Here is a 25,964-nt window from a genome sequence, read left to right as displayed (position 1 = left end):
CTCCCAAAGCTCTCAGTGAATGGGGGACTCCCAGCCCCAGAGCTGGGGGGGGTTCACTGCCACTGGCATGGGCAGCTCAGCCCAGCTCCTTGGGCACCACAGCTCCCCTCTGCACCAGCAAAGCCCCGGCCGTGGCTGCCACGGAGGGGGCAGTTCCCAGCCAAAGCAAAAGCAGCTCTGGAAAGCTTTTTGTTTTCTGGCTAATTCTGTAACACAGAGCTGACAAAGTTTCGTCACGTAAGGGAAGCTGTTGATGGTTAAACAAAGCAAAGCACTGCCCAGCGCTAGAGATAGACTCCCAAAAACAAAAGCCACATTGGATAGCCTGTCCAACCTAATTCCACTAAACCAAATGGTTTCTTTAGGGGAGGGCTGATGAGAACACAGTTTGACATTCCTGTTTTGCAAATGTGGGTCACAGTATGTTCCCTTCGTGGCATATTCTAATGTGTTTCTTGTGCTATGCAGAGGGACACGCTGCTCTCTCCCCCCTTGCAATAGGCATCTGCTGAAATTCTCCTTGCAACACCAGATTCCAACTATTCCTGCTCTGCTCATGCATCCAGCATGACTTTGTGCCTAGTGCAGGAAACAGAAATGAATTCTGAGGGCAGTAGAAGTTACGAGTTGTGATTAAGTGACCGTTACGATCTACACGACTCATAAACCCAAGCCCATGCCCGTTTTTCCCTTTGGCTGCTGTGCATGGTAAACATGCAGATTTTAATTTGTTGTGTAGCTGATTATCACATCCTGTCCTTTCTCAAGGGCACATTTGCTTAAGAAAATTTGCCATGATCCCAGAGGTGTCAAAGGTTAGGACCGGCCTGCTATTCTCTTCCTGCCTAATGCAGGGACCCTGTCCAGCCCTCCTGGCTGCAGGGCAGCAGGGAACCAGCAGGAGAAGCCATTGGGTGGTAGAACAGCTGCTCTGGAGATATCTGGGGGTTCGTGATTGACCCGTGACACCCTGGCTGTGACACCCTCCAGCAATGGCCATTGGAGGGAGGGAGGGAGGCAGGTCCTGAGCTCATTCCGTAGGGAACAGGGAAGCACGGAGCTGCTGTAGGGAACAGGGAAGCACGGAGCTGCTGTAGGGAACAGGGAATCACTGAGCTGCTGAAGGGAACAGGGAATCACTGAGCTGCTGTAGGGAACAGGGAAGCATGGAGCTGCTGCAGGGAACAGGGAAGCATGGAGCTGCTGCAGGGAACAGGGAAGCATGGAGCTGCTGAGGGGAACAGGGAATCACTGAGCTGCCGTGCCCGGCCCGCGGGGAGGGCAGGCCTGTAACGCTGTGGGTTTGTCTCTGTGGTGCCAAGGCCTCATCCGGCTGCAGGAGCTCATCATGGCCCCGTCCCGCTACAACATCCGCCTGAAGATCCGGCAGCTCCCGCTGGACACGGACGACGCGCGGCCGCTGCTCAAGGAGATGAAGCGGGGCCGGGAATTCCGCATCATCTTCGACTGCAGCCACCTGATGGCGGCTCAGATCCTCAAGCAGGTGAGGGAGGGGGCCACGGGATGGGCAGGAGGGGCCACCGAGGAGCCCCTGGGTGTGGGGTGGCCCCACTGGGGTGCAGCTTCCCCTCGGCCCCATCCACAGCCACACTAAAAGCTGCTCCGGGTCCATCCTTCAAGGATACTGGTGGGTTCCCAGAGAACATGGAGTTTGCTCTGACAAACTGGAAGCACCGAAAAGCGACTGTGGGTAAGAATGAACAAAGGCTGCAGGAGGAGAAAGGGCTGTGCTGAACACGGTGCCGAGCCCAGGCTGGTGCCAGACAATTCTGTGACTCTCTGCAGCTGCACAGCCCCAGCCCCAGCCCCAGCCCCAGCCCCAGCCTCCTCCAGCCAGAGCAGCGCTCGTGGCTCTCCCAGCCAGGCCCAGCTGGAGGGCAGCATCCTCTGGCCCTTCCCCAGCACGGTCTGCAATTCTTGGACTTTAAGCCAGATGTCAGTGATTTTCCATTCATTTGGGCTCTCCTTTCTTTCTCCACGAGATCCTCCACTGGCATTCTTGCTGCTCACCCCAGCTCCTCCTCATTCCCAAGTGCCTTTGGATTTTGGGGTCAATATGAGGCAAAGACTCTCACAAAGATACTAAAAGCCAGCCACTGGAAGTGTTGCTCCTCTCAGCCCAGCACGACACCACCACACAGACTAAATAAATCCCCTGAAGGGCTGAGAAAGAGAGCACAAGGCAAGTGCCTCCTCCTGCAGCCTGCTTGATGCAAAATGAAGGGAAGTGCTCAGAGAACTTGGAAAGCCTGGGAGGGATTATTACGGAAAGCAATAGAAGGGGCTCATTGTCTCCTGCCTGTGTTTTCCCATGCTGGCTGTGTTTGGTGCTGCTCACTTGTTATGCAGTTTATTATAGTTTATTGTGCCATCTGCTCTGCTCATCACTGCGAGTGCAGAGTGAGGAAGATGGAGGAGAGGGGGGACTAGGGGGAGACAAGTCTCTCTAAGTCCTTCTGGCTGGTTCTATGTGTGTGTTGGGTTTTTGTCAGGACCTGAAGCTGTGCATTTCAGCTTAACAACACTATACAGGGTTATTTTTACTGAGGGAAATACTGTGAAGCATTTTCAGAGCCTGGGAAGGTGCACAAACCCAAACCACAGCCCGAGCAGTCTCTGCACACCTGTCTGCTCTGGTGTGCAGCACCAGGCAGGCTCACAGCAGTGAGCCATGATCTGCAGGTCACTCACAGCTGCTCAAGATTAGAAAGCTTATAAACCTCATATTTTCCTCCCCTTCCTACCTGTATCAAGAAATGCACACCTAGAGGTGCCTCGTTCACTTGTGGAACAGCACTTTTACACCCAAAGTACAAACTGGGCAAAGCCAAAGCCATCCATCTCCTGGAGAGTCAGTCCTTCCCATCCTGCCCCAGGTTCTCCAGCCTTCCTTGGTTTTGGTCCCTGGTTATCACTCCACATGCACTCTGAGGCTCCCCCACAGCTCTGTCCTGAGCAGCCCCTGCAGGGCACAGCTGGGCCTGGCAGCTCTACAGGAGCTGCTGCTCCCACCCCGTGGCTTATCCACCAGCAGGATCATTTATTCATTTCCCCACAAACCCAGATGCATCCTGCCCTGGGCTGCCAGTGCTGGGGAGCCAGAGCCTCCTTCCTACAGCAGCTCTGGGCTCCTCACCTACATCCAAAATGATCCAAAATGGACCCGAACTGGAATTTCATGATTTCCTCCTGATTGCTTTCCCATCTCTAACTGATGCTTCCCATACTGAGGTCCCATTCCCTGCTCCAGCTCTTTGCACCAGGGTGTGCAGCAGGGAGGGAGCTACAATGCAGCCCAGCAGATCCACCAGCCAGGCAGGGATGGGGGGAGCGGGACAGGACAGCACGTGGCCACACAGCAACAGCCTCCAGACCTTCTGAAAGCTACTCCCAGAGCAGGAAACCTGGGTGAAATCACACACTGGAGTCACAGTATGTAGGCTTACAATCCAGAGCCTTTCCTTTTCCCCTGTTTTTTGATGTCTCACTTCTTCTCAGACTGTCACTTCCTTCCTCGGAGCTAAATTCCGCCCTAGTAATTTTAACAAAATCCAAGGGAAGCAAATGTTACCGGCGGGGACTTGAAGTCACTTTCCCATGAGTGGGGATTTTAAAGTGCTCTTGCATGTGTTTTCTCCAGAAAACATGCTCACAGAGTCAGCATCCCAGGCAAACCCATGGGAATCTCTTCCCAGTCACCAGCCACCAGCTCCAAGGTGACCTTGTTCATAGACTCAAACGTGTTCCCCTGTGCTGTGCAGGGTCTGGACATGGTCATCCAGCCAAGGCCCCTTCAGCCCACGCCTGTGCTCTGGCAGAGCTCACAGGACAGCCTGTTCTCTGCAGTGCTCAGCTATGCAGAGCCCAGCAATCTGCACGAGCCATCCTCTGTGCCGGGGCTGGCAGGAGCCTGGAGCTGGGCTGGCCAAGGGCCCGAGGGTCTGGGACATGATTTCAGAGGGATGAGGGATGGGGGATGTTCCCACTCCTCATCCTTGTGCCTTCACAGCCCCATTTCTAAACCAGGCACTCAGTTAGGATCCCACTGTCATGCCCATGGAGGAGGGACAGGCAGAGTCATGACACAGGTGGGCACTGAAGGGGAAGGGATGTTATATTCTTGTATCTACTTCACTAACCTCCTTTCCCTCCTCTCCTCAAGGCCATGGCAATGGGAATGATGACAGAGTACTACCACTTCATCTTCACCACCCTGGTAAAGTATCTGTCTGTGCACACACCTCGTACCCTCCCTGCTGGGTGGGGTGGGGGTCCAGTCCAGGCGGGCACTGCAGTGGGGTGGGAAATGCAAGGGAACCCTACAGAGGGGAGAGCAGGGCTGGGGTCACCTGAGAGATGGCAGTTCTTCCTTCCCCTCCTTCAGGACGGGTCATTCCTACGGAGTAGCTCTGGCTGGTGTGGGTTCTGGTTTCATTTCCCCTCCCAGTCCCTTTGGTTTGGGTGCAGCTCCCTGGGCACTGGGGTGAGCACAGTCAGTGTGCCAGGCTGCACTGGGGTGAGCACAGTCAGTGTGCCAGGCTGAGCTCCCTGGGCACTGGGGTGAGCACAGTCAGTGTGCCAGGCTGCACTGGGGTGAGCACAGTCAGTGTGCCAGGCTGAGCTCCCTGGGCACTGGGGTGAGCACAGTCAGTGTGCCAGGCTGCAGCCCCCACACGGGGTTTGGTGGGACCCTGTTTCAGCAGGAGCTGAGGATGAGCACTGTGTGCCCTCCCAGATCTCCCTGCAGAGCCAGGAGCAGCCTGCTGTGGTCCAGAGTTCATTCCTGCAGGTTTATTTTGCAAAGGATGAACTCAGCCTGACATTAACTCCCCTCTGTTAAACACGGGCCAGTTCCTCTCTGGCTCCTGGAGGCATTTGGCTTTCCTGGCAGGGCCACTTGTGTCTCCATTTAAGATGCTATTGTCTAGTCTACTGTTGAATTTTGTGTGATTTTGAAAATCCAATTTATCTTTTTGCCTTTAGGAAAGAAACAGACTAAACTAACCCTTAAAAACTGCAAAATTTATTTTTCAAATGCAAAAGACATTTTAATTACCCCTGCTGCCATTATCTATTCCAGGCAGCTTTAAGCATTTCCCAGATAACCTCCTATTAATCAGCCCCAGCTGAGCCTGGAGTACATTTCATGTGTAGGTACAGCCTGGAGGTGGGAAAAGAGGAATTATAATAAATTAATAGATAAGCAATCACAATTAATGCCACTTTCCTGAAATAACAGTTATATCATGGGAAAGATATTTTAATCTGTCATTCCTTAAGGCAATGTTTTCCTAGCTTGCAATGCCTGTGCTTCAGCTTCCCCAGTACGAGACCCATGGGGTGCTAATGAATTAGTCTATTATGTTATACTGAATGTTTCTAAAAGGTCCCCAGTCAATACTGAGCACAGTGTATCAACACTTGGCATGAAATGCTTCAACACTTTGCTAGGCAGCACGACTACAGTTCACTGACTCCGGCACAGCCCCATCAGCCTTTTCCACAGGAGGAGGAGGAGGAGGAGGAGAGGGAGGAGGAACTGGGACTGCTGAGCCCCCATCCCTGGCACACACAGCTTTGACACCCAGGTCCCTGCAGGGAGAACCCCTAAGCTGCAAATCCTGGGGGTGTCTCAGCAGCCTGTGAAGTGAGTCCTGGCAGATGTGCCAATTCCCAGCCCCCTGGACAAAGCTGTTCCTCCCCCATGGGGGAACCTCCCCCGTGGGCTCCACACCGGGATGCCCTCCCTGGACACCCCTATTTCCACCTCTGCCTGTGGGTGCAGGAGGTGGTGGGGATCAGTCCCCAGCACTGCCACCACCCCCGAGGAACCCGGGATGGGTTAACTGGGGAGGGGGGAGAGCATCACAGGAACACCAGGAATGAAATACAGGGTGTGAGGGGAGAATTAATCTGCAGCACAGAAAATAATGAGTGAAAGGGAATGTAGATGAGGTGGAAAATAGAACCAGATGTTTCAATTTGTGGCTGTGCAGGAGCAGAAAATCCAGAAGAAACTGATCTGGTGATTCTCCTCCACACCTCCCCACACCCTGACACTCGGTGTTCTGAATTATCCTCTGGTTCCAGGAGCTGATAAATCTGGCTGCAGCTGAGATTTAAAGTGGAACCCAGAAGTGATCTGATGGGAGCTTGGTTTCTGTAGGAACTTGGTGAAAGGAAGGGTCAGTGGGGAGCAACAGGGCAGGGAGGGCACCCAAAATACTGGCAGGATCTAAGAGATGGCCAGAATACAAACTGAAGTGTCTGATTAAAAGTTATGAATCTTGAAAAAACAGATTTATTCCAGTGGGTCAGGCACAGGAATGCTGCCCTCCCTCACAGCCAGCTGACATGAGCACCTGTCTGAGGTCAAACAACTGTATTGGCCCTCAGCTGCCCTAAGTCATTTAAAAGTCACCATCATAGCCTGGTTTTCACAGTGCCCTTTAACAGAACATGCAAGTCTGAACTGCAATTTTTCAGAGGGAAAAAACCCCACAAACAGCCAAGGCCTGACCTCTGTTGTGAGGTGATTAATGACTCGGTCCCGCTGCACCTGCAGGCTCAAGCACTGCATCCATCAGCAGCGAGGCCAGGCCAGGCTTACGGGAAAGATCAACCCCCCAAAGCTTATTAAAGCAAAACAGCCGTGAGAACCCTCACTCCCCCGTGGAGAATGAAGTCTTAGTTGCTGGCAAGAGCTGCTGTTGTTCTGCTTTGCTTAGGGCAGCGTGTGTGGGACTCCTCCAGCCCTCCATGGGCACAGCAGAGCTCGCTGCTGACGGATGCCATGGCCGGGTGGTCCCACAGCATGGCTGTGTCCACCAGCACAGCCCATCCCAGAGCACAGCCCATCCCAGAGCACAGCCCATCCCAGAGCACAGCCCCATTCCAGAATACAGCCCCATCCCAGAGCACAGCCCCAACAGAGAGCACAGCCCCAACACAGAGTACATACCCATCCCAGAGCACAGCCCATCCCAGAGCACAGCCCCATCCCAGAGCACAGCCCCAACACAAAGCACAGCCCCATCCCAGAGTACAGCCCAGCCCAGAGAACAGCCCATCCCAGAGCACAGCCCCATCCCAGAATACAGCCCCATCCCAGAGCACAGCCCCATCCCAGAGCACAGCCCCAACAGACAGCACAGCCACAGCCACAGCCCCTCGTGCTGTATTTCACCTCTTTTTCCAGGCCCTTGTGAGAGCAGTGAATGTCTCTCCCACACTCACCCCACGCCCCATCACAGAGGACAGTGCTGTTGCCCTCTCGCCTCCCCCCTTTTTACTACTATTAAATGCCTGCAGAAGTTGTTCAGGGCAAGCCCTGATTAAGTATGTCCCATTAAATATGTTCCCATTAACAAAGCCATTACACATCTCCTGCCTGCTGTCTCCACTCACTGCCTGGCTCAGCCCCTCGGGAGCTGCCTGGATTTGGGGAGCAGAGCAGCTGGACATGCTCCTGCCGTGCTGTCCAACCCCAGCCTACCCAGACTAGCTCCTGAGCACTGCAGTTAATCCCTGAACTGAAGCTGATATTCAGACATGTGGAGAGCCCAGAGCTGCACCAGAGCAGTGCCCCCAGTGCCCCCCCAGTGCCCCCTTAGTGCCTGCCAAGCGATGCTCACGGGCCAGCAGCCAGCAGAGCCGAGCACTGCCTGGCTCTGGGCTCTTTACATCCTATAAAGGGCACCCTCATTCATCTGCAGACTGTGTAGGCTGGTCGGAATGTCAAGAAATGCGTCTTAGTTCCTCTTTGATAGTCTGCAAATTGGTGTTCTGCATTCAGAGTGACTCTGTCATCCACAGCACCCCGTGGGCTTCAGCACTCCCAGCAAATCCTTCGTGGAAAGGCCCCCGGGAGCTTCAGATACAGGAGTTCTGCCTTATCCTCCCTCCCTGGGTCGCAAATCTCTTTTTTCAGGGTCACAGGCAGTGATTCTGGTTTTCTCCCCACAATTTATTTGTCTCTTTCAAGCAGAGAGCGAGTTCTTGGCTCTTTGGTAGGAGTTCCCTTACGCTGTGTGTGTGGGAACCTGCACATACGGCACCCAAATTCCACCAACACCTCCAAGCCTCTGCAAGCAGAGAGTGATGGCAACAGACGGCACAGTCCTCTGAATTCCTGAGGGATGTGTCCTCCCTCCCACCTTCTGAGGGCTCTGCTGTCTCGCTCCAAACACAGACACGAACCGACGCAGAAAACTCAAACCAAACAAAGCTAAACAAAATGTTTAAACCGGTTTCTCTCTTTTAAGGATCTTTATGCATTAGACCTAGAACCATATCGCTACTCTGGGGTGAACCTGACCGGCTTCCGGATCCTCAACGTGGAGAACCCCCACGTGTCCTCCATCATCGAGAAGTGGGCCATGGAGCGGCTGCAGTCGGCGCCCAAGGCGGAGCTGGGGCTGCTCGATGGAGTGATGATGGTACGGCAGGGCACGGGGGGCTGGGGGTAGGAAAGGCAGGAACAGTCGTTAAGACCTAAATGTTACTTTTATTGGCTCTTGCACCAGTAAGAACTGACCCCCGGTATCTGCCCCGAGGTAGTTTCTTGCCTTCTGCAATAACTGCCCCTCCGAGCAGCGAGTCTGGCAGTGGAGCCCGAACCCCACTGCTGTGTTAACGCTCCTGCTCGGCCCCAGCTGCCAACAGATCTGCTCCCAGCAGAGGCAGCCAGGCCTGTCCCAGGGGTGCCAGCCCCCCTCAGCCCCGGGAGCAGCAGCACTGGTCTGTGCTGGGAGCACCGGCTGGGCTGAGCAGGGCAGTGCTCAGGCTGGTGCAGGGACAAAGCACCAGAGCACTGCCCAGAGATGGGCTGTGCTGCAGTTTGATGACTCCTTTTAGGGGCTGATGGCAGCTCTGCTCCGCCGAGTTCCTGCTCGGAAGGTACAGCACCTGCTCACCCATCTGTCTTCCCTGCGAGGCCGTCCCGACCCCGCGACTGCTGACTGCTCCCTCCTTCCCTCCCTCCAGCTCTGCCAGCACCAGCCCGGCAGCGGCACAGCCTCCCAGACCTTCACCTTGAAATGGCTGCTCGGATCCCTCCTGTTCCCTTTGTTGTTGGAGGAGCCCACACAGCCCCCTGGCTCCCCTGCCCCAGCTGAGCCCCCAGTGCTGCCTCCTTCCCCAGCCCCCGTGTGCTCCCCCAGAGGGAGCTGCCTTGGATTTGTGTTTGCCAGGTGTCCATCCAGCGAGGGCGAGGGCTCAGCTGGGCATTGCAGTCTGTAATTCCCCATGAAATTGCCTGGACATGTCCTTGCCCCGCTCTTCCCCAGCCCCAAATTCACAAAGCCTGTCCCTGCTGTGGCCCTCACCCCCCCACGGAGGCAGGTCAGGCTCCTGCTCTTCATGCTCGGGTGCTGAGGGAAGGGAAGGTCACGGGGATGGCTGCCAGCACTGGAGGATATTCTCCATGGCTACGTCCTGTTAGATGTTTGCCCAGTTATTTGCTATGTTATTTTGGTTTATTGTGGTTTATTATGATGCTGCTACACTCGCATCTGTTTTGTGGCTCTGTGAAGCCAGCAAATAATGCATTTCCACTAGGAGGTCTTACCACACTGGAGTGAAAAATAAATCCAATTCTCTTGATCAGTGTTTGGAGGTGAGATAGGGCATCTCAAATTGAATCTAAAACCATCATATTACATGGAAGAAAAAAAAAGTTCCCCCTAGTTGAAATCACTGAAATGCTGAAATATGTTACAAATTCACAAGGTCCTGATTTTGGTGACAGTTTGGGTCGTTTTTGAAAAATTCTGTGCCCATAAACAAGCCATTTAACATCCCTGTTTCTTATTTTCCCATGTATAAAATAGTGTGGAAAATATGTTCTCATATAGGGTTTTTTTTGCACTCAGACAAAACAGACTCAATAGGAAAACTCTGTTACTATCTTCTACATTTAGAAATCGCTGCCTCCCTGTTTGACACCACAGCAGGAAATGTGCAAGAAACAACCAGAATAGCTGCTCACAGACAAATGACACTTCTAAAAATCACTGATTTTAGACAGAACTTACAAGTTTTTGGTCTAAAGAGCCAAGGGATAGTCGGTGGGACACGGACAGAGGAACCCTGGGGTCTGTGGGTGTTGGCAGGAGGTAACTCAGGGAGGGTTCCACCTTCTCCTACGACACCTCACGGCCCCCCCGAGTGCCCCCTGGCTCGGGGGCCACTATGGCCACCCTACTGCTGCCCTCCCTTTAGACAGACGCTGCCCTGCTGTACGACGCCGTGCACGTGGTGTCCGTGTGCTACCAGCGCGCCCCGCAGATGACGGTGAACTCCCTGCAGTGCCACCGCCACAAGGCCTGGAGGTTCGGCGGCCGCTTCATGAACTTCATCAAGGAGGTAAAAGCCTGGCTGGGGACCACAGCACTTCCCAGCAGGAGGGGCCTGGCTGGGGGGGCCAGCACGGGGACGGGGGGAGGAGGCTCGGCGGGTCCAGGGTCAGGAAACATCCCCTGCCCGGGCAGGTACAGCTGGGTGGAAGCACAGACACACACCAGGGCACCCGGAAAGAAAAAACCTCTGCCTTCAAAATAACACCCATGCAGCCACACCAAAACATCCCCCAGGAGCTGAAACCTCCCATGTGTCACTGAGACTGGCCCTGGGGTGCACACTCAGTCTGCAAAAACAAGCCCTCACCTAAGGAAAAACAAAGGCAGAGCTGGAGGGAGGGACACCCTGAGAGCCCTCTTTGTGATAAACCCCTTATTTACCCCAAGTGCTTTTTAAACTTCGGCGCCTGTGGCTCTTCCCATGGTGAGCCAAGGGTTGGCTGCTGTGTCGGGTGTGTGACTGGGCCACATTTATAGGCTGGGTATAAAACCCTCTGAAGTTTTCCAAGAGAAGAGCAGAGGACACTGTCAGTCGTTACTATGGTCTGGCTGCTGTCACCTGCTGAGCCATCGGTGCCATGAGACTGTGCCCACCCCAGCACTGCCAGAGCTGTACATGGAGCACACAGAGCCAAGGGAGGAGAACAGGAGAACAGTTCCCACTGCAGAGAGAGAATGAACTTTTCCCTTAACAGGCACCGAGGATGGAATCTGTTCTCTCCCTGCCTCTCTCTCCTTTTCCATGCTTTGTTCCCTCTGCAGAGCATCACTCCAGCTGGCTGCCAAAACAGAGTGTAAATAATTTGTTTGGTTGGCTCCTTTTGCAAATCACCCTGTGCCTCACACTCCAGTGCCTGCCTGTTGTTTTCCTCTCTGGCACCGTGTCAGCCCGTTGCAGGGATCAGCCTCCTCCCTGCTGCAACCAACCACACCGGCACTGCTCCCTCCAAACTCCCGAGGCAGAGCAGCCCCAGGCTGGTCCTGCAGCCCCAGGCTGGGTCCTCAGCCGGGCTGTGCAGCCCCGCAGAGCTGCCGGGCTCCACACACAGCTGTGTTTGCTCCAGTCGGGCACAGCAAACATTCCGTGTTTGCCCTGGCTCCCGGGGGGCTCCACAGGCAAACCACCTGCACGCCCAAGTGAGCAAACACCAGCCCTCCCGGGACTCTGGGGGGCCAGGCTGGGAGCAGGCTGTCACTGCTCCTCAGGAATTGATGAGGGGGAGCCAGAGCAGCGGATCTGCTGGGAGACACGCCAGTCACTCCCCCGAGAATCACTGTGCCACTTCCATCACACGGGACATTTCAAGCTCCCCCACCCATAAAGGAAACACGTTTCCCAGCGAGGGGAGCACAGGGGGCTGTGCAGGGGGGACAGCTCGAGGCTCAGCTGGGGATGTGATTACAGAGCAGCAAACCGTGGCAGCAGCCTGGCATTCCCACGGGAGCATCCCCTCGGGATGGTGCTCCAGCACAGCCAGCACTGTCCTGGGCAGCACAGGCACTGCACACCTCCTGGTACTGGGAGCAGCTGGTACAGGGGCTCTCTCACCTCCTAAATCAGAGACATTAATTCTGGGGGTGCTGCAAAGTCTACAGTGTGAGAGAAACAGAATCCCAGAATAATTTTGGTTAAATCAAATTTAGGCATCTTTACCCCCAGGTCCTGCTCCAAGCAGGACGAGCTCCCCAGTCAGACCAGGCTGTGCAGGACCTTGGCCAGCCAAGCACTGAAAATCTCCAGGAACAGGGTGTCTCCAGCCCCACTGGGCACCTGCCTCGTCCTTGTGCTGCCAAAGAGTGAACCAGGGACTCGGGCAGCACCCACCCCAGACTCCTGTGCCCGTTTCCAAACCACAGAGCCTGCTTGCACGGACAAGCTCTTGGCCCCTTCTGCTCCACTGTCCACCTGGAAGGACAGAGGGAAGCGTTCAGGCCATTTCAGCTTCCACACCCCTTGGAAGCAGCAGTAGGTTCGTGCACAAAGGGGTTGTTTCTGAACTCGAGGGGAGCTGCCCCAGAGCCGGCTCCTGCAGCCAGCCTTTATCAGCACCACAAGGATAAACAGAGCCACAAGGATGCCCTGATAAACACCAGTGTTTTCTACTGAGTCATCACATCCTGCAACAGCTGGAGAACACAAAAGGTGCGAACAGAAATTGTAGCAAGGACTGCAAGAGAGTTAAGAAAATCTCCAGCTCCGTCTGCAGCCTGAGCAGTGACGGGGGGATTATTAATTAATCAGGCTCTTTAGGGAGAAAGATCCAGCATAAGGACTAATTAAAAGAACATACAGTGGAGGGCAAAAGATTATTTATGATACCAAGTAACAGCCCTGCTACTTTTTCTCCCTTGCACAGGCCCAGTGGGAAGGATTAACGGGACGAATCGTCTTCAATAAAACCAGTGGTTTACGGACAGATTTTGATTTGGATATCATCAGCCTCAAAGAAGACGGACTCGAAAAGGTAGGCAGGGCTTGTCTTATCTGCATGTGGCTGAGGCTAAACCCTGGTGCTCAAGCAACAGAGAAATGGTTGGCGTTGTACTGATTCCAGGTTTCTGGGGTTTATATAAAAGGATATTCACTTTGTGGGATTTCTCAGATCCCTTTCCACGCCTCAACCATGACTCACTCGCCCTGAAGCCAGAGCGTGGGATTACAGATTGCAGAAGTGCTTGTAGCACTTTCCTGGGATAACAGAGGCAGAAGAAACTTTCTGAGCATCCAGTAACCCTTCCCTGCCCAGGCCAGGCAGGAATATCTCCTGTCCCACTCCCTCTTGCTGGCCTGGCTCACAAACCCTTGGCTCTTGCCAAGGAGGCCACAGCTCTGGGGAGCATCACCTGGTGTGAATTCCCACCGTGACCCTGCCCAAGGCTTGGGAATGGCACCGGCTGATCCCAGCCTGGATTTCGCAGGAGGATGCAGTGGGTATTTTATTTTATTGCCTAAGGGACAATAAGGAAAACAGCAAAGTTTGGTTTTGCCTGGCTGGCTGGGGGGGTCATGAGGGCCAAGGGCAAAAAGGCTGCAGCCTTGGATCCTCCAAATTAGTGCAAATCTCCTCTGGGCACAGAAATACGAGGCTGATGCACAAATCTGATCCCGGGTGTTCCTGAGGATTTAATTTCCTGTTCTTCAAATACTTTAAAAAAAAAGAAAAGAAAAAGGCAACATGCAAGCCTTAAAGCCCTTAGAATGTGGGTTCCAAGGTGAGATCAGCTGGTTGAAGACAGAGAGCAGTGAGTGTGATTCCCAAGGAATTCTCTGCTCTGACCCCTCTGTGATGACTCTGTGTCCCTGTTCTGCCACAGGTGCCTCGCACCTGTACAGGAGGAAGTTGGCAGGGCAGCAAGGCCCCTTCTAGAGCAGAGTCTGATTTCCAACAGGTACAAAGTGCCTCTGGCAGCCAGAACAGTGCTGGGCTTGTCACCTCTGGGCAGTGACAGGTTCTGTGTCCACGGGACACCCGGCTGGGAGCAGGGAGGGTTTCAATTAACTCTGCAGCACATGGACCACGAGCACAGGTGACTTTTCCAGGGAATTAATCACTCGGCACAGGGAGGCAGCCCCGGGGCTGGAGGCAGCCATGGGTCAACCCTCCATTTGGAGGGGACGGATCCTGCACCACGAGGCTCCCGGGGACCCTCCAGCCTGTGCCCCATCCCCTTCCCCCCGGTTTGTTTTCCTTGGCTTTGGCAGGAATTGCTGCCACACTCCCCCCACAGCAGCAGCTCCGTGCCTCAGTAACACAGCACAAGGTCACCACGGCCCTCTGCGGGTGGGGAGCTTCTGGTGTCAAGTACAGAATAAAGAAAACATTTCAAATCAACCCAGTGACCCCCAAGGAAGGAGGGGGGGAAGATGCCACCATCTCACAAGAGCTGATCTTTGCAGCCTTGTTCCTAGAGTCTAAACCAAAAATAAACCAGGCCTTTTCCAAGTCCAGCAGCACCAACGCTCTGCAGAGCTCTGTTGGTCAGGTAATAGAAAACGTGCCAGTGCTTGACACCACGTGAACCCAAAGGTTCAGCAGAGCTGCAGCATCACCTGTCAAACCCCCTCCCCTCCCAGCTGGCACCAGCTGGATTTACTGCAGATCTGTGTCACACCAAACCCGCTGGAAGCCGCCAAACCCCGACGCGGCCCCTGCACACCCCGTCAGCTTTTGTCTCCAATAATTCAGAGATTTCACAGCTCCCACTATTATTTCTCTGAAAGCTTCCTGTCAGCTCCAGAGGGGTTTTAAAGTATCGATGTCAAATCTCTGTTGAAGCAGGGATTCTGTCAATAGTTAATCTGAACTAACAAAACACCAGCCCACAAACAAATCCCACCCGGATTGTGCATTATGTATCACAGCTTATGTTTGCTGAGCTTTAGGACTGAACCCCTGATTCCCTCATAGCTCCTGGATGTTCCAGGGATTACAGGAGTATTAACGAAACCTAATTACGTGTAGTTTGACTATCTGACTCGCGCAGTTCTCTTAATGCACTTTTTTCCTTTTCCTTCCCTTTTTTAATATCTTAAACTGATTAATTCAGTCTTAAGTGCCATGTATTTAATTTTCTTAAAGAAAACGTAGCAAGGCAGAGGTGTCTGGAACTGCAGTGCAGCAATCTGGGGCCTCTTGGACTTGCTTCTCCTTTCCCATTCACAATAATAATAATTTTTTGACATTGCAGCTGTTGTGTGATCCAAGGCAGAGATGGGGGATTGCTTCAGTTTTACCTGAAATATTTAAAACCTTTCACAAAGTTCGTGGAAACTCTTCTAGAATTTATGACACTTTTTTTTGCCAGGCAGCATTGCTCATTACAAAGTCTCTTTCTGGGGATGCAGTAAAACCAAGTTCTCCCCTTGGACTGCTGAAGAGGCTGAAGAATCTTAAAAACAGCAATAAATAAAAGATGGGAAGCTGCTGGCTCCCCGGCGGTTTGAGCTGGCTGCCTTTGGCTTCTCTGCGCGTCCCACCTCGCAGTTTGACCCTACAGATGGATCGTTCTGTTCCCATTTCCAGGTGGGGTTTGGTTTTTTCTCGCTGTCAGTTTGGCTCCGTGGCCACCCTGCTCTGTTTGCTGGCAGCAGCCCCACATCCCTCCAGCCTTCCTGATGTTTTCTCTCCCCGTCACAGTCCTTCATCCCCTCCTGCCTTCAAAGTTTGTCCCAGAGCCTCCCCTGCACCTGCAGAGATCAGGTTAACAGGCTGAGCACTGCCCAGATCACTGCTGGTAAATAGAGACATGTTTGGCATTTCTGGATCAATAGACTTCTTCAAAGTCTAATAATTTATTAAATTTGACAGTTTGAGAGAAACAGAGCACCTGAAATGGAGCTGGTGTGCCTGTGCCGTGCCTGGGCAGGGCTGCTGCCATCCCTTCCTCCAGATGTGCTGCCAGGACTGAGGCATTTCCCTGAAGGGTGGCCCAGGGCCCTGATAAGGGATGTGTTAGAAATGCCCACAGATGGCACAGAGGGCAGGAATGGCTCCTTCCAGGGATCTGTGGAGCTGTTTGAGTCATTTTTAATCCTCCTCACCAAAGCAAAGCGGTGGGGTAACAGAGAAGAAAGAAAATGACCTCAGATTTGTGGTGCTTTACCCTTGCCCAGATTTGACTCTTTAGTGGGGTCTGACTGTTGCTCTATGCAGTGCCTTTGCAAATTGTTCATTCATTCAGCCCCAGTGCCACTGGAGTGACCTGCAGCTGAAGGGTTGGTTCTCTTGGGTGAGACAAGACGGTAATTCCAGCTTTGCTGCTGTTTACTGTAGATGAAAGAAGGAAGTTCCCTCTTCCAGGCCAGTAGGATGCTGGGAGCAAGCGAGGATTGCGAGAAAGGGACTGAGGAAGGTGAGGAGGGGGTTCACTCGTTGGTTTGGTTTCTTTCAGGTGGGAGCCTGGAGCCCTTCCGACGGTTTGAACATCACGGAAATCTCCCGAGGACGAGGCCCGAACGTCACGGACTCGCTGAGCAACAGATCTCTGATTGTCACCACAGTCCTGGTAGGAGACTGCCCTCCTGTCCTTGTCCTCCCCCTCAGGGACACCCCATATCTCTGAAAACTCCTCTGAGAACTCCTCTGAAAACCCCTCTGAAAACTCGCAGCCCCCAGCACAGATTACGGGAGAGGCCCCGACAGGGCTGGGCTCAGCTGGGCACCAGAGTGCCCTGTTCCTGCTCTGGAGTGCCCTGTTCCTGCTCTGGAGTGCCCTGTCCCTGCACCAGAGTGCCCTGTCGCTGCTCTGGAGTGCCCTGTTCCTGCTCTGGAGTGCCCTGTCCCTGCTCTGGGGTGCCCTGTTGCTGCACTGAGGTGCCCTGTCCCTGCACCAGAGTGCCCTGTCCCTGCACTGAGGTGCCCTGTCCCTGGATATCAGGGATATCCAGCTCACTGCCGGGTCTCCCCCGCTCTCCCCGTCGTGCTGCATTCTGTTCTCCCACTCACTATTGGATCTGACAGCAGGCATTGGATCACAATGAGGTTTTATTGGCCAGCTAATGAATTATGACTGGTGGCATCGGGTCCCACATGGCTCGTGGTTTGTCACTGGGAAGCAACAAAACACATCAGCCCTTGGCCAACCTGCCCCAAAATGGGGCTGAGTTACAGGCTTGCCTTGGGAAATTTTCTGGCCCTTTTATGTTCCATGTTTTCAGGGAACACAAAGGTACAGACAGAACAGAGCCAGTGGGAATGCATTCCCCAGTCCGGAGCAGTGTGATCCCTTGTAACGTCCTTCCCTTCCCAAGAGGATGTGACCTGATAAAGTGGGGATTTGTATTGTGAAAGGAATAGGACTGAGAGTACCCAGAGGGGAATAGAGAAAGGGAACACCTGGTCCAGGGCAGAAGAAGGGCTGGAACCAGAGGTATTGTGTCCCTCAGCAAGGGGTGAGCAGAGTGGAAGCAGAACGTGAGCCAAAGGCAGATGCTGCTGCAGCTCTCCTTGCAAATCAGTCACTCCTCCTAACAAACTTCCCATCCACCACATGGCATTTGTTCCAATGAAACATTTCCATGGCTGTGGAAAGGTCTGGGCCTGGGCTCTGGTACTCCCTGCACCTCAAAGGCCACACCATAATGCACATGGATGGGGCCAGGAGGGGACTGTCAGCCATCTGCCCTGGACATGCTTTTTTCAGGCAGCATTTCCATCCCGTGCTCTGTGAGCTTGTACAAATTACATAAGGCACAGGGTGACACCAGTTCCCATTAATTGTGGGCCTGGGCACGTGCCATGGGGTACCCACCCTGGAGCCCCAGCCACCCTGGGATCCCTGTGCCTGCAGGAGGAGGGAACGTGCTCAGACCTGAGTTCTGCAGTAACTGCATTTCGTATACTGGTGTCTAAAATATAAAGTACAACCCTAAATGTTATTTGCATTTGCAACACCCCTTTGTACTTCTGCACTACTGTAAATGACGGGAGAAAAGCCATAGGAGGAGCCTCTAAAAGGAAAAGCATGAAAGGTTATTTTTTCCCCTTTTGCTCATATTGCAGTGACTTGTTGGAAGAGAAATATTACCCCAGCAGCCAGCACTGCTCTCCCCAAGCAATATGGGAACTGTGAAGTTATGAAATTGAGGGCACCTTCACTGAGAAATCGATTAGCAAACCGAGAGAGCTTGTGAATTGGATGTCTGGCCATTTTCAGTAATAAATTGTGAAATAGTCCGTGAATAAGTGGTTCACAGAGTTCAGAATTACCCCCTAGGAAATGTTTGAGACCTGGAGATACATTACTGAAGCGAGTGGCGTCCTAATGTTCAGTGCTTCGGCTGTTAAATATGTATGTAATCCCTACAGCGCTTCCCAAAATTAATAGTGCTTTATGGCTGCTCTGGAGCCGGCGTATTTATATCAGGATCCATGGATTCAGCTGATTCCCAAACAAAGCACTAATTCCAGAGCAGAGAGCCGAGGAGGCGGCGGGGAGAGCGGGGCTGAGCCGAGCAGCGCGTGCCAGGCTGAGGAGATCAGTCGGGCTTTAGAACTCTGCAAGTGGGTCCAGGCACTCCCACGTCCCCCCTGACCCTGCTGCGAGGCCAGACGGGCCCCCTGTCCCCTCCAGGGGCACACGGGGGGGGGGGGCTGGCAGGTGACCAGAGCCAGCAGCCTCCAGGCTGGCACAGTCCCACTCTGGGCCCTGCGCCCCTCCCTGGAGCACACCCTGGGCAGGATGCCCACCCCCACCAAGCCCAGCTCTAACCAGGGCTCCAGACCTCCTCTCCCACCTCCTCGAGCCCCCCATCCCTGAGCAATCCCACAGGGGCTGGTCACCAGAGCAAAGCACGAGCCCTCCCCACACTGGCCACCCCCAGCAAGGGCAGGAGCCCTGCAGACACCCCTGATTTGAGTCTCACTGCTGGAGATGCTTTACCCTCCACTTGCCTTCCAGCCCTTGCCTGCTGCCCACCATCCTTTCCCATTTCCATCTGTCCTCCACACGTTTTTCCCTCGGGCTCCCCAGTGTCCCTCGTCCTCGGTGGCTGCCCAAGCCTGAGAGTCACCAGCGGGCTCTGGCCTTCACTGTGTGCCCTCCTGTGCCCCTGCTGGAGGGGACAGACCCACAGGTCACAGAGTACTTCTGCCTCCCCTGTGCTGGGGGGCTCAGCTCTGCCGTGGTTCTGCACCCCCAGCCCTGCCAGGGCAGCTGTACCTGCAGCACAGGCACAGAGCTTCCCTGGGCAGCAGCAGGGCCCTGTGTCCATCAGGTGGTGCCAGCACAGAGCAACATGAGCTGAATGGGGGACGTTTTGGGGTGGCCCCAGCCATGCACAGCCCCCTCACCCCGAATTTCACCCACCAGCCCCCTGCTCACTGCAGCTCCTGGGTGCAGGACTCAGGGGTGAGTTTGTCCTCCCCCTCTTTTACTGTTTCTAACACTTCATTTTCAGAGCATGAAATGGTTATTTTTCTCCCTGAAATCCTACCAAATGGAAAACAGTTGGCTGCTCAGAGAGACAAAATTAAATTTTGTGGGGTAAACAAGGTTGCTAATTAGCTGATGTGCTGTGCAAAGTTAATTTATTCTCGACATGTCACGGTGCCAGCCCTGCCTGAAGAGCTGGTGCCCGGTGGCTCGGGCTGACCCACAGGGGTGGCCCTGCCTCCAGCTGACCCTGATGGGGACTTTCTGCCTCCCCTGGTGCAGGAGGAGCCCTTTGTCATGTTCCGAAAGTCCGACACGGCCCTGTTTGGGAACGACCGCTTCGAGGGCTACTGCATCGACCTGCTCAAGGAGCTGGCCATCATCCTGGGCTTCTCCTACGAGATCCGGCTGGTGGAGGACGGGAAGTACGGGGCGCAGGACGAGAAGGGCCAGTGGAATGGCATGATCAAGGAGCTCATCGACCACGTGAGTGAGGCCCCAGGGCAGTGCCAGGGGCAGCTGTGCCAGGCTGGCCCCAGGGCTGGCCCCAGGGCTGGCTGGCTGGGGTGGGACACAGAGCACTGCTCGCTGGCTCGGGACACCCACAGAGAGCTCCGACCCTGCCTGGCTCCATGTCACATCAGCTGTCAGGAAAGCATCTTTGTGTCTGGCTCTTCCAAACATTCCTTTGGAATTCCTGAAAACAGCCATTCTCACTGCTCAGAAATGGGCTCTGTGCTCCCGAGGACAAACATGGGCCAGGGCACAGCACCAAGGAGGCTTGGGGACCCCGGGCATGTCCCAGACACAGGCCAGCCCAGTCCAGAGGAGGTATCCAGACTGCAGGAGCAGGTGTGCACTGGACAGTTTAATTTCTTATTTTCTATAAAAGCAACTTATTTTCTGAAGTCTCCTGGGACACAAAGCTCCCTCTGCCACACAGCAGCTGTGCTTCTCCTCCTGTGGCCACTTCCAAAACCCCATTAAACAGCAGGGACCCTGCAGGGACAGCTTCGCTCCCGCAGCTGCCACAACGTCACCGAGGCTGAAACCACCACTCACAGCCAGAGCCTGCTCAGTTCCCTAATTAGATATCTTGCCTCCAGCACATCCTGTGATCCCAGGAGTCCAGTTAGGGAGGTGAGGAAAGCTGGGGTTTTTATGAATATCTGATTCCCAGAGAAGGTCTCTGGAAGAAAAGCTGAGGACAAAATTCCTCTCTCCTCTCCACAGTACAGGCAGGGCAAGAGCTGTAACACTGTGCTCTCCTCCTGAATGGCAAAGTCCTGCTCCACTGGGGCAGCCCTTGGACCACCTCTCCAGCTCCTGGTTACGTTCTGAGCCCAAGGCCTAGGCAGCAAAGACAGAAAAATAATCCCCCGCCCATAGCATGGGGTACAGTTCCTGGGGGAGGAACGTGTTTGCTGGGTGAGTCACTGTGTGCAGAGCTGGGGCTGGCTCGGGAGCAGGGCTGGGCTTCAGATCTGCCTTATCTGCCCTAAATGACATTGGACAAGTTGCTTCTGTGCAATGCTTCCTCCATCTGTAAAATGCAGATGCTAATGACTGTGTCCCTTACAGGGACACGGTGACAGTCAGTTTGCAGTGGGCACTGCAGCGCTCGCCCGGGGAGCAGGAGCATGGCAAGGGCACGTGGGGACAGCCCTGGGGAGCAGGACTCTGCCCCACAGGGGAATATCCCACCGCCTGTGCAAACCTGCCCTGCTGGGTCTGCTTCTGGAAAGCTCCATGCAGCTGAAAATACAGATTTTATAGCCTCTTACACAACAGCCTTGCCTGTCACACCGACAGTGTCCCAGCGGAAGGGCTGGCGCTTTGTGCTCCCGGTGATGTGTGTGACACAGATCCCAGCCAACGCCCAGTGCCCACTGTGCCCCTGGCAGAGCCCCCCGGACACAGCTCCTGCCACCCCATACCCGCTGCCAGAGCAGGGATGGGGCTCTCACTGCAGAGGCTGCAGCACCAGGGTTGGAAGGAGCAAATCCCTCCAAAGCAGGAAACAAGATACAGGGAATAGCAGCCAGACAGTCACTGAGCCCAAACTGTGTCACCTCCACTGTCCTGCAAGATGCCACAGGGCCCTGGGGGCTTCAGCCATTCCCAGAGCTGTGGTCAGCCAAATGAAGCAGAAGGTTTGGGAACAACCTCATTAACTAACACAAAATTTATGGTCAGCCTGCACTGTGGTGTTTCTTGGATAACTATTTAAAAAGGAGATTAACACAGAGCAGCCGGAAAGGACCAAATTCCCTCTTCTTGTAAGGTGTACTCTGACAGAGGTGGAGCTCTGCTCTCTGTCCTGTGAGGCTGAGTGTGTCTGCAGGGGCTGATGACACTGCTGAGGCCCCACAAGAAGCTATTAGTTCCTTGATCTGCATGTCATTGCTTTTTACAGCAGTGTTTATGTAAAGCTTTAAAAAGTGAAATTGCAACCAGATGGGCCCTTCCTCGACAGCATCTTCCCATGGTGTGGGGAAAGGAACAACCCATGGACACTGCAACGGGCAAGTTCAAGTTTGTTTCACACCCAGGAGGAAAAGTGTTGCAGACAGCATTCAAATAGAGCTGTGGTGATGAAAACAGGGCTGCCCACACTGAGAATTTGTTATCTGGGCTGGCTTTCCTCCATGTTCAGTGCCCCCTTCTCATAAACCAATGGGGATCCTTCAGGTGGGACAATAAAGCAGGAAGGATGTTGTGAGTTCCAAACAGCCAGGCCAGGATTAAATCTGTGCTGAAGACCCACCTAACTCAGGAGATGAAGCCCCCAGGACTGCTGGGATGCAGGTGGGCTGAGCTGGGCTGGGCTCACAGAATGGTCTGGGCAGAGCAGGGGGTCCTCCTGGGGTGCAATGAGAGGCTGAAATGGTGATTGTTGTTGCTCAGAGAGCCTGGGAGCCCTGGGAGTGGCAGATTCTGCATGCCAGGAATAGCCTGATCCGAGGCTGAAACCTGGAGAAGATGGGCAGGGAAGGGGCAGCCGGTGCCTAGGGATGGCCTTGGCTGGGCTGGGAGAGGCACCCGAGAGGAGCTGGGCAGGGGCAGCCCAGGGAGTGAGGAGAGCAGTGTCTGAGAGGTGGGTGCCATCACCCAGGGGGTAAATCAGGCTCCCAGAGGGCAAATCAGGCCCATGCAGGAGAGGTGTTTACCCCGCGAGGGCTCTCGGCTGGCGCAGTCACGCATCCCCCCTCCCCTCTGCTCTGTGATCCAGACATGCCTGGCCACAGGCAGGGATGCCTTGGGCTATGATCCTTTGTAAAATCCCTGCGTTTCTAGTCTGGCCTTAAGCATAAACAGGAAAAGCAACAGCAATCAGAGCAGGCACAGCACGACCCTGTCTGCCAGGTGCCTCGTGCAGCTGAGCGCAACAGCCCTGCCCCGCTGCCTTTCATCTGCTGCTCGTCCTCAGCAGAAAAAGATCCCTGTTTTGAGGGAGTTCAGCCCATTCCCTGGAGAACTAACCTCTCCCCTCACCAGTCTGCTGGTTATTGTCACCGCTCTGGCCATTCCTGCAGAGAAACCATCAGAAGGGCTGTGAGAGCTGAACTCGGGTATTCAGGCAGGTCTGGGGCACCCAGGTGATGCAGAGAAGCTCCCGAGCCCTTTATCCATAACAAACAGGGAACTTGATGACTGCCAAACCTCCTCCTTTCAGCAGCAGTGAACTGCTATTGATGTTTATTCATAGAAATTATTACTGATACAAGCAAAGCTCCACTGCACACCGTGGCCCATCCGTTCTGATTTATAAATTCCAGTTGTCTGGCAAAGCAACGCCTGCAAATCTTCCCTTATTGTTTGTGGGCAGGATCCCATAAAACCAGCAGAATGAGTTGTTCTGGACATTTTGCACAAACTTGTTCACAAATAAAACTTGTCTTCTGCTGAAACGGTGCACATCAAATTGCCATTCAATCTGAAACTTCAGGTGGGAATAAAACAGGTATGGAAAATACCAGGGTCTCTAATGGAAATCCCTGCCAATGGTAACTGTAGAGGAGATGTAATATCCATCCTTAGGGACGATTCCTGATGGTTGATTTAACACTTTCACAAGAAGTGGACATTTACTGACAGCAGATTCTGGCAGAAATACATATTGCAGCACACTGCCAGCTCCCCATTAACACTCCTGCACTGGTGGAGGTTCATCTCAAGTGTCGTGAACTGAGGCTTTGTTTGGAAGCCACGGAGCCAGGAAGAGGGGAAAAAACAATTTCACTGGATGAAGTGCCCTCCACCTCTTGTTTAGACACTGCAGGACCTCAGCATTAGGGAAGGGATGGAAATAAGCCAGAGCAGCTTTTCCTTTTGTGCTGAGATCATTAACTGGGTGGATTCATAACTGGGTCCTATTCAGGGGTCAGGTGAAGCACTGAAGTGGATGTTGGGACCCCGAGTTCTCTGCATGTCTCTGCAGGTGTCTCTGGACCTGCCTGCCTCTCCCTGGCTGGTTCATCTGCCAGGAATCCCTAGGATAGGACTTGTCTCTCACAGTATGGCCACTCTCACCAGGATCTTTCAGCTTCACATCCCTCAGGTACAATTAATGGCAGCTCCAGCTCTGAAGAACTTCCTTAAAGTGAAGATTACAGGAGCCCAAACAGGACTTCATGGCTCTCAGTCCTCCTCTTCAGCTCACAGCAAGGTTTTCCCTGCCGACATCTGTTCTTAATTCACCACTGATATTGAATAAATTCAGTGACAAAAATTATGTCTAACTGAGGACTGAGATTGCCAGAGCAGCCGTTAAGAGCCGGAGGAGTCAGACAGTTAACACCAACCCTGCTGCCCTGGAGTGCTCCCCTGTCCCTGGGCAGGCTCAGGCTCCCACAGAGCACTCCCACACCTCCCCAGCAGCAGCCCCTCATCTGGGCACAGGGAGCAGGAGCAGGGCACGGCAGCCAAGCGAGCAGAGCAGGGAGGGGACAGAGATGGAACCCAGCACAGAAGGCCCAGCAAGAGGGACCAAGGGAGGAGGGTGTCGGTGCTGCCAGACAGACACCTGGATAACAATTAAAGCAGTAAAACACACTATTTCTGTCTCTCAGGCAACACACACATGATTAGTTTATGTAAATACCTAAGGCAGGTTGGCAAAATAAGCACAGAGGCAGCTTATTTTCTTGGATAAATATTTGTCTGGGTGCTCACACTGTTGGGCTCTGCCATGACCAGCCCTCAGCCCCGGCCCGGCTCCGGCCGAGGTCGGGCACTGCAGGATTCCCACAGTGACCAGGCTGTGCAAGAGCTCTTCTGACCCACAGGCCACATCCCCCTGATAGCTGAGAACTTGGAGATAAGGTTTGGCATTTTCTGATAAAAGCCAAATATCTCTGCAGCGAATGTGACTGTCCCTGTGCTGAACGCCCGGTGAACCCGCAGCCATTCCAGCCAAGTGAAAATGCTGTAACTGGGGGAATGAGGAGATCCAAACCCTTCGAGGTGTGCTGGAGAAGTGTCTGCATTTGGTGTGTAGCTGCCTCGGCAAAATTCATCTTTCTGGCCTCAATTCAGCAGAACACTTAAGAACATGTACAGCGCCTGGAAGGCGTGCAAGCTCCAGGAAAAGAGAGGCATGGGCTTAAGTGGTTTTGCTGGACAAGGGCCTTTAAGCCACTGGCACTTGCTCTAATTCCTCATTTTCAATAAAATCCACCTGACTGTGCAACAGCACAAGAGTCAGGGCTGAGTGAAGGAAGCAGCCAGAGCCTGGTAATTGACTGCCCGGTTTGGAACGTCAGAGCACGACAAATCAAAGCTTCATCCTTGGTGGGTTTGATTTAGATCCTCTCCGTCAGCAAACCTTTAATTAGAGGCCACCTTCAGAAAGATCTGCATTGATAAAAAGGATATGGAACTGCAGCCCTGCACTGCCTCTAATTGCTCAGGACACACCCCAGCCCGGGCTCCCAAATCCATGCTCCGTCTGCCTGCATGTGACATTCCCTGCAAGGACACGGGCTGGGAGCACATCTCAGGAACCGATGGAATGACACAGGAAAATTTTATTTCTGCACTAGAAGCAGTTGGACCCCTGGGTGTCCATGCAGATTTCTCTCTCTTCATTTTCCGTGGCAAAGCACAAACTCCAGGCTGTTCCTTTGCTCACTGTACCATTGTGACAAATTTGGCTGAGGATCCTTCAGCCCATCCCTTGGCCAGCGAGCTCTGGCCACAGAACTGTTCCCTCCTTCAGAAAAACTCAGAGCCAAATCCTTCAACATCTCCTTCGCTTTTCCCTGGTGAGTCAGGACACCCACACAGAAGTGATGGAGGAGGGAAAACGCTGCATTTCTTTTGCATTTCTGCCTTGTGACTGTGGGGAGCACTGAGCCAAAATTCCCAGGTGTGCTGTGAGGTTGGGGGAGCAGCCGAGCTCCAAAGCTGCCAGGACGGTCCCAAGGATGCAGAACGTTCCCAGCTCAGGCTGAGCAGCCACCACTGCCTGTCCACTTCCAAAGCCCTGTCCTTCAGCCTCCACCCATGTCACCACAACCACAGGTGGCACAGCAGGCTCACCTGGAAAATATTGTTCCCATTTTCCCCAAGCTTTGACAAGTGCCAGTGACTGAAATGGGCTGTTTCTGCATCAAGCTGGTTTAAAAACCTATTTCCATTTGGAAGGTGAGAAGGAAAGGGAACCAACCAGGGTGCAGCTGGATAATCACGTTAGAACAAAATACATCC

The 25,964-nt window shown here is 53.8% G+C and overlaps 1 protein-coding gene across 2 annotated transcripts in view; it reads left to right on the top strand.

Moving 5' to 3' along the window:
• Window positions 1-25,964, top strand: part of GRIK3 (glutamate ionotropic receptor kainate type subunit 3) — a 93,901-nt gene that overhangs the window by 49,044 nt on the left and 18,893 nt on the right. For both annotated transcript variants that reach the window (XM_051770921.1, XM_051770923.1), the window contains exons 4-10: window positions 1,323-1,504; window positions 4,184-4,237; window positions 8,286-8,459; window positions 10,243-10,386; window positions 12,737-12,844; window positions 16,272-16,385; window positions 19,536-19,739. In XM_051770921.1, the coding sequence (XP_051626881.1) occupies window positions 1,323-1,504; window positions 4,184-4,237; window positions 8,286-8,459; window positions 10,243-10,386; window positions 12,737-12,844; window positions 16,272-16,385; window positions 19,536-19,739 (980 nt within the window). The remainder of the gene's footprint in view (window positions 1-1,322; window positions 1,505-4,183; window positions 4,238-8,285; window positions 8,460-10,242; window positions 10,387-12,736; window positions 12,845-16,271; window positions 16,386-19,535; window positions 19,740-25,964) is intronic.

This window comes from Manacus candei, unplaced genomic scaffold (genome assembly GCF_025592945.1).
Source record: "Manacus candei isolate 608988 ecotype Guabito, Panama unplaced genomic scaffold, ASM2559294v1 h1tg000127l, whole genome shotgun sequence".
In the NCBI taxonomy this organism is placed as follows: domain Eukaryota; kingdom Metazoa; phylum Chordata; class Aves; order Passeriformes; family Pipridae; genus Manacus; species Manacus candei.
The sequence above is the reverse complement of the archived record's forward strand: the minus strand, read 5'-3'. Positions and strand labels throughout refer to the sequence as shown.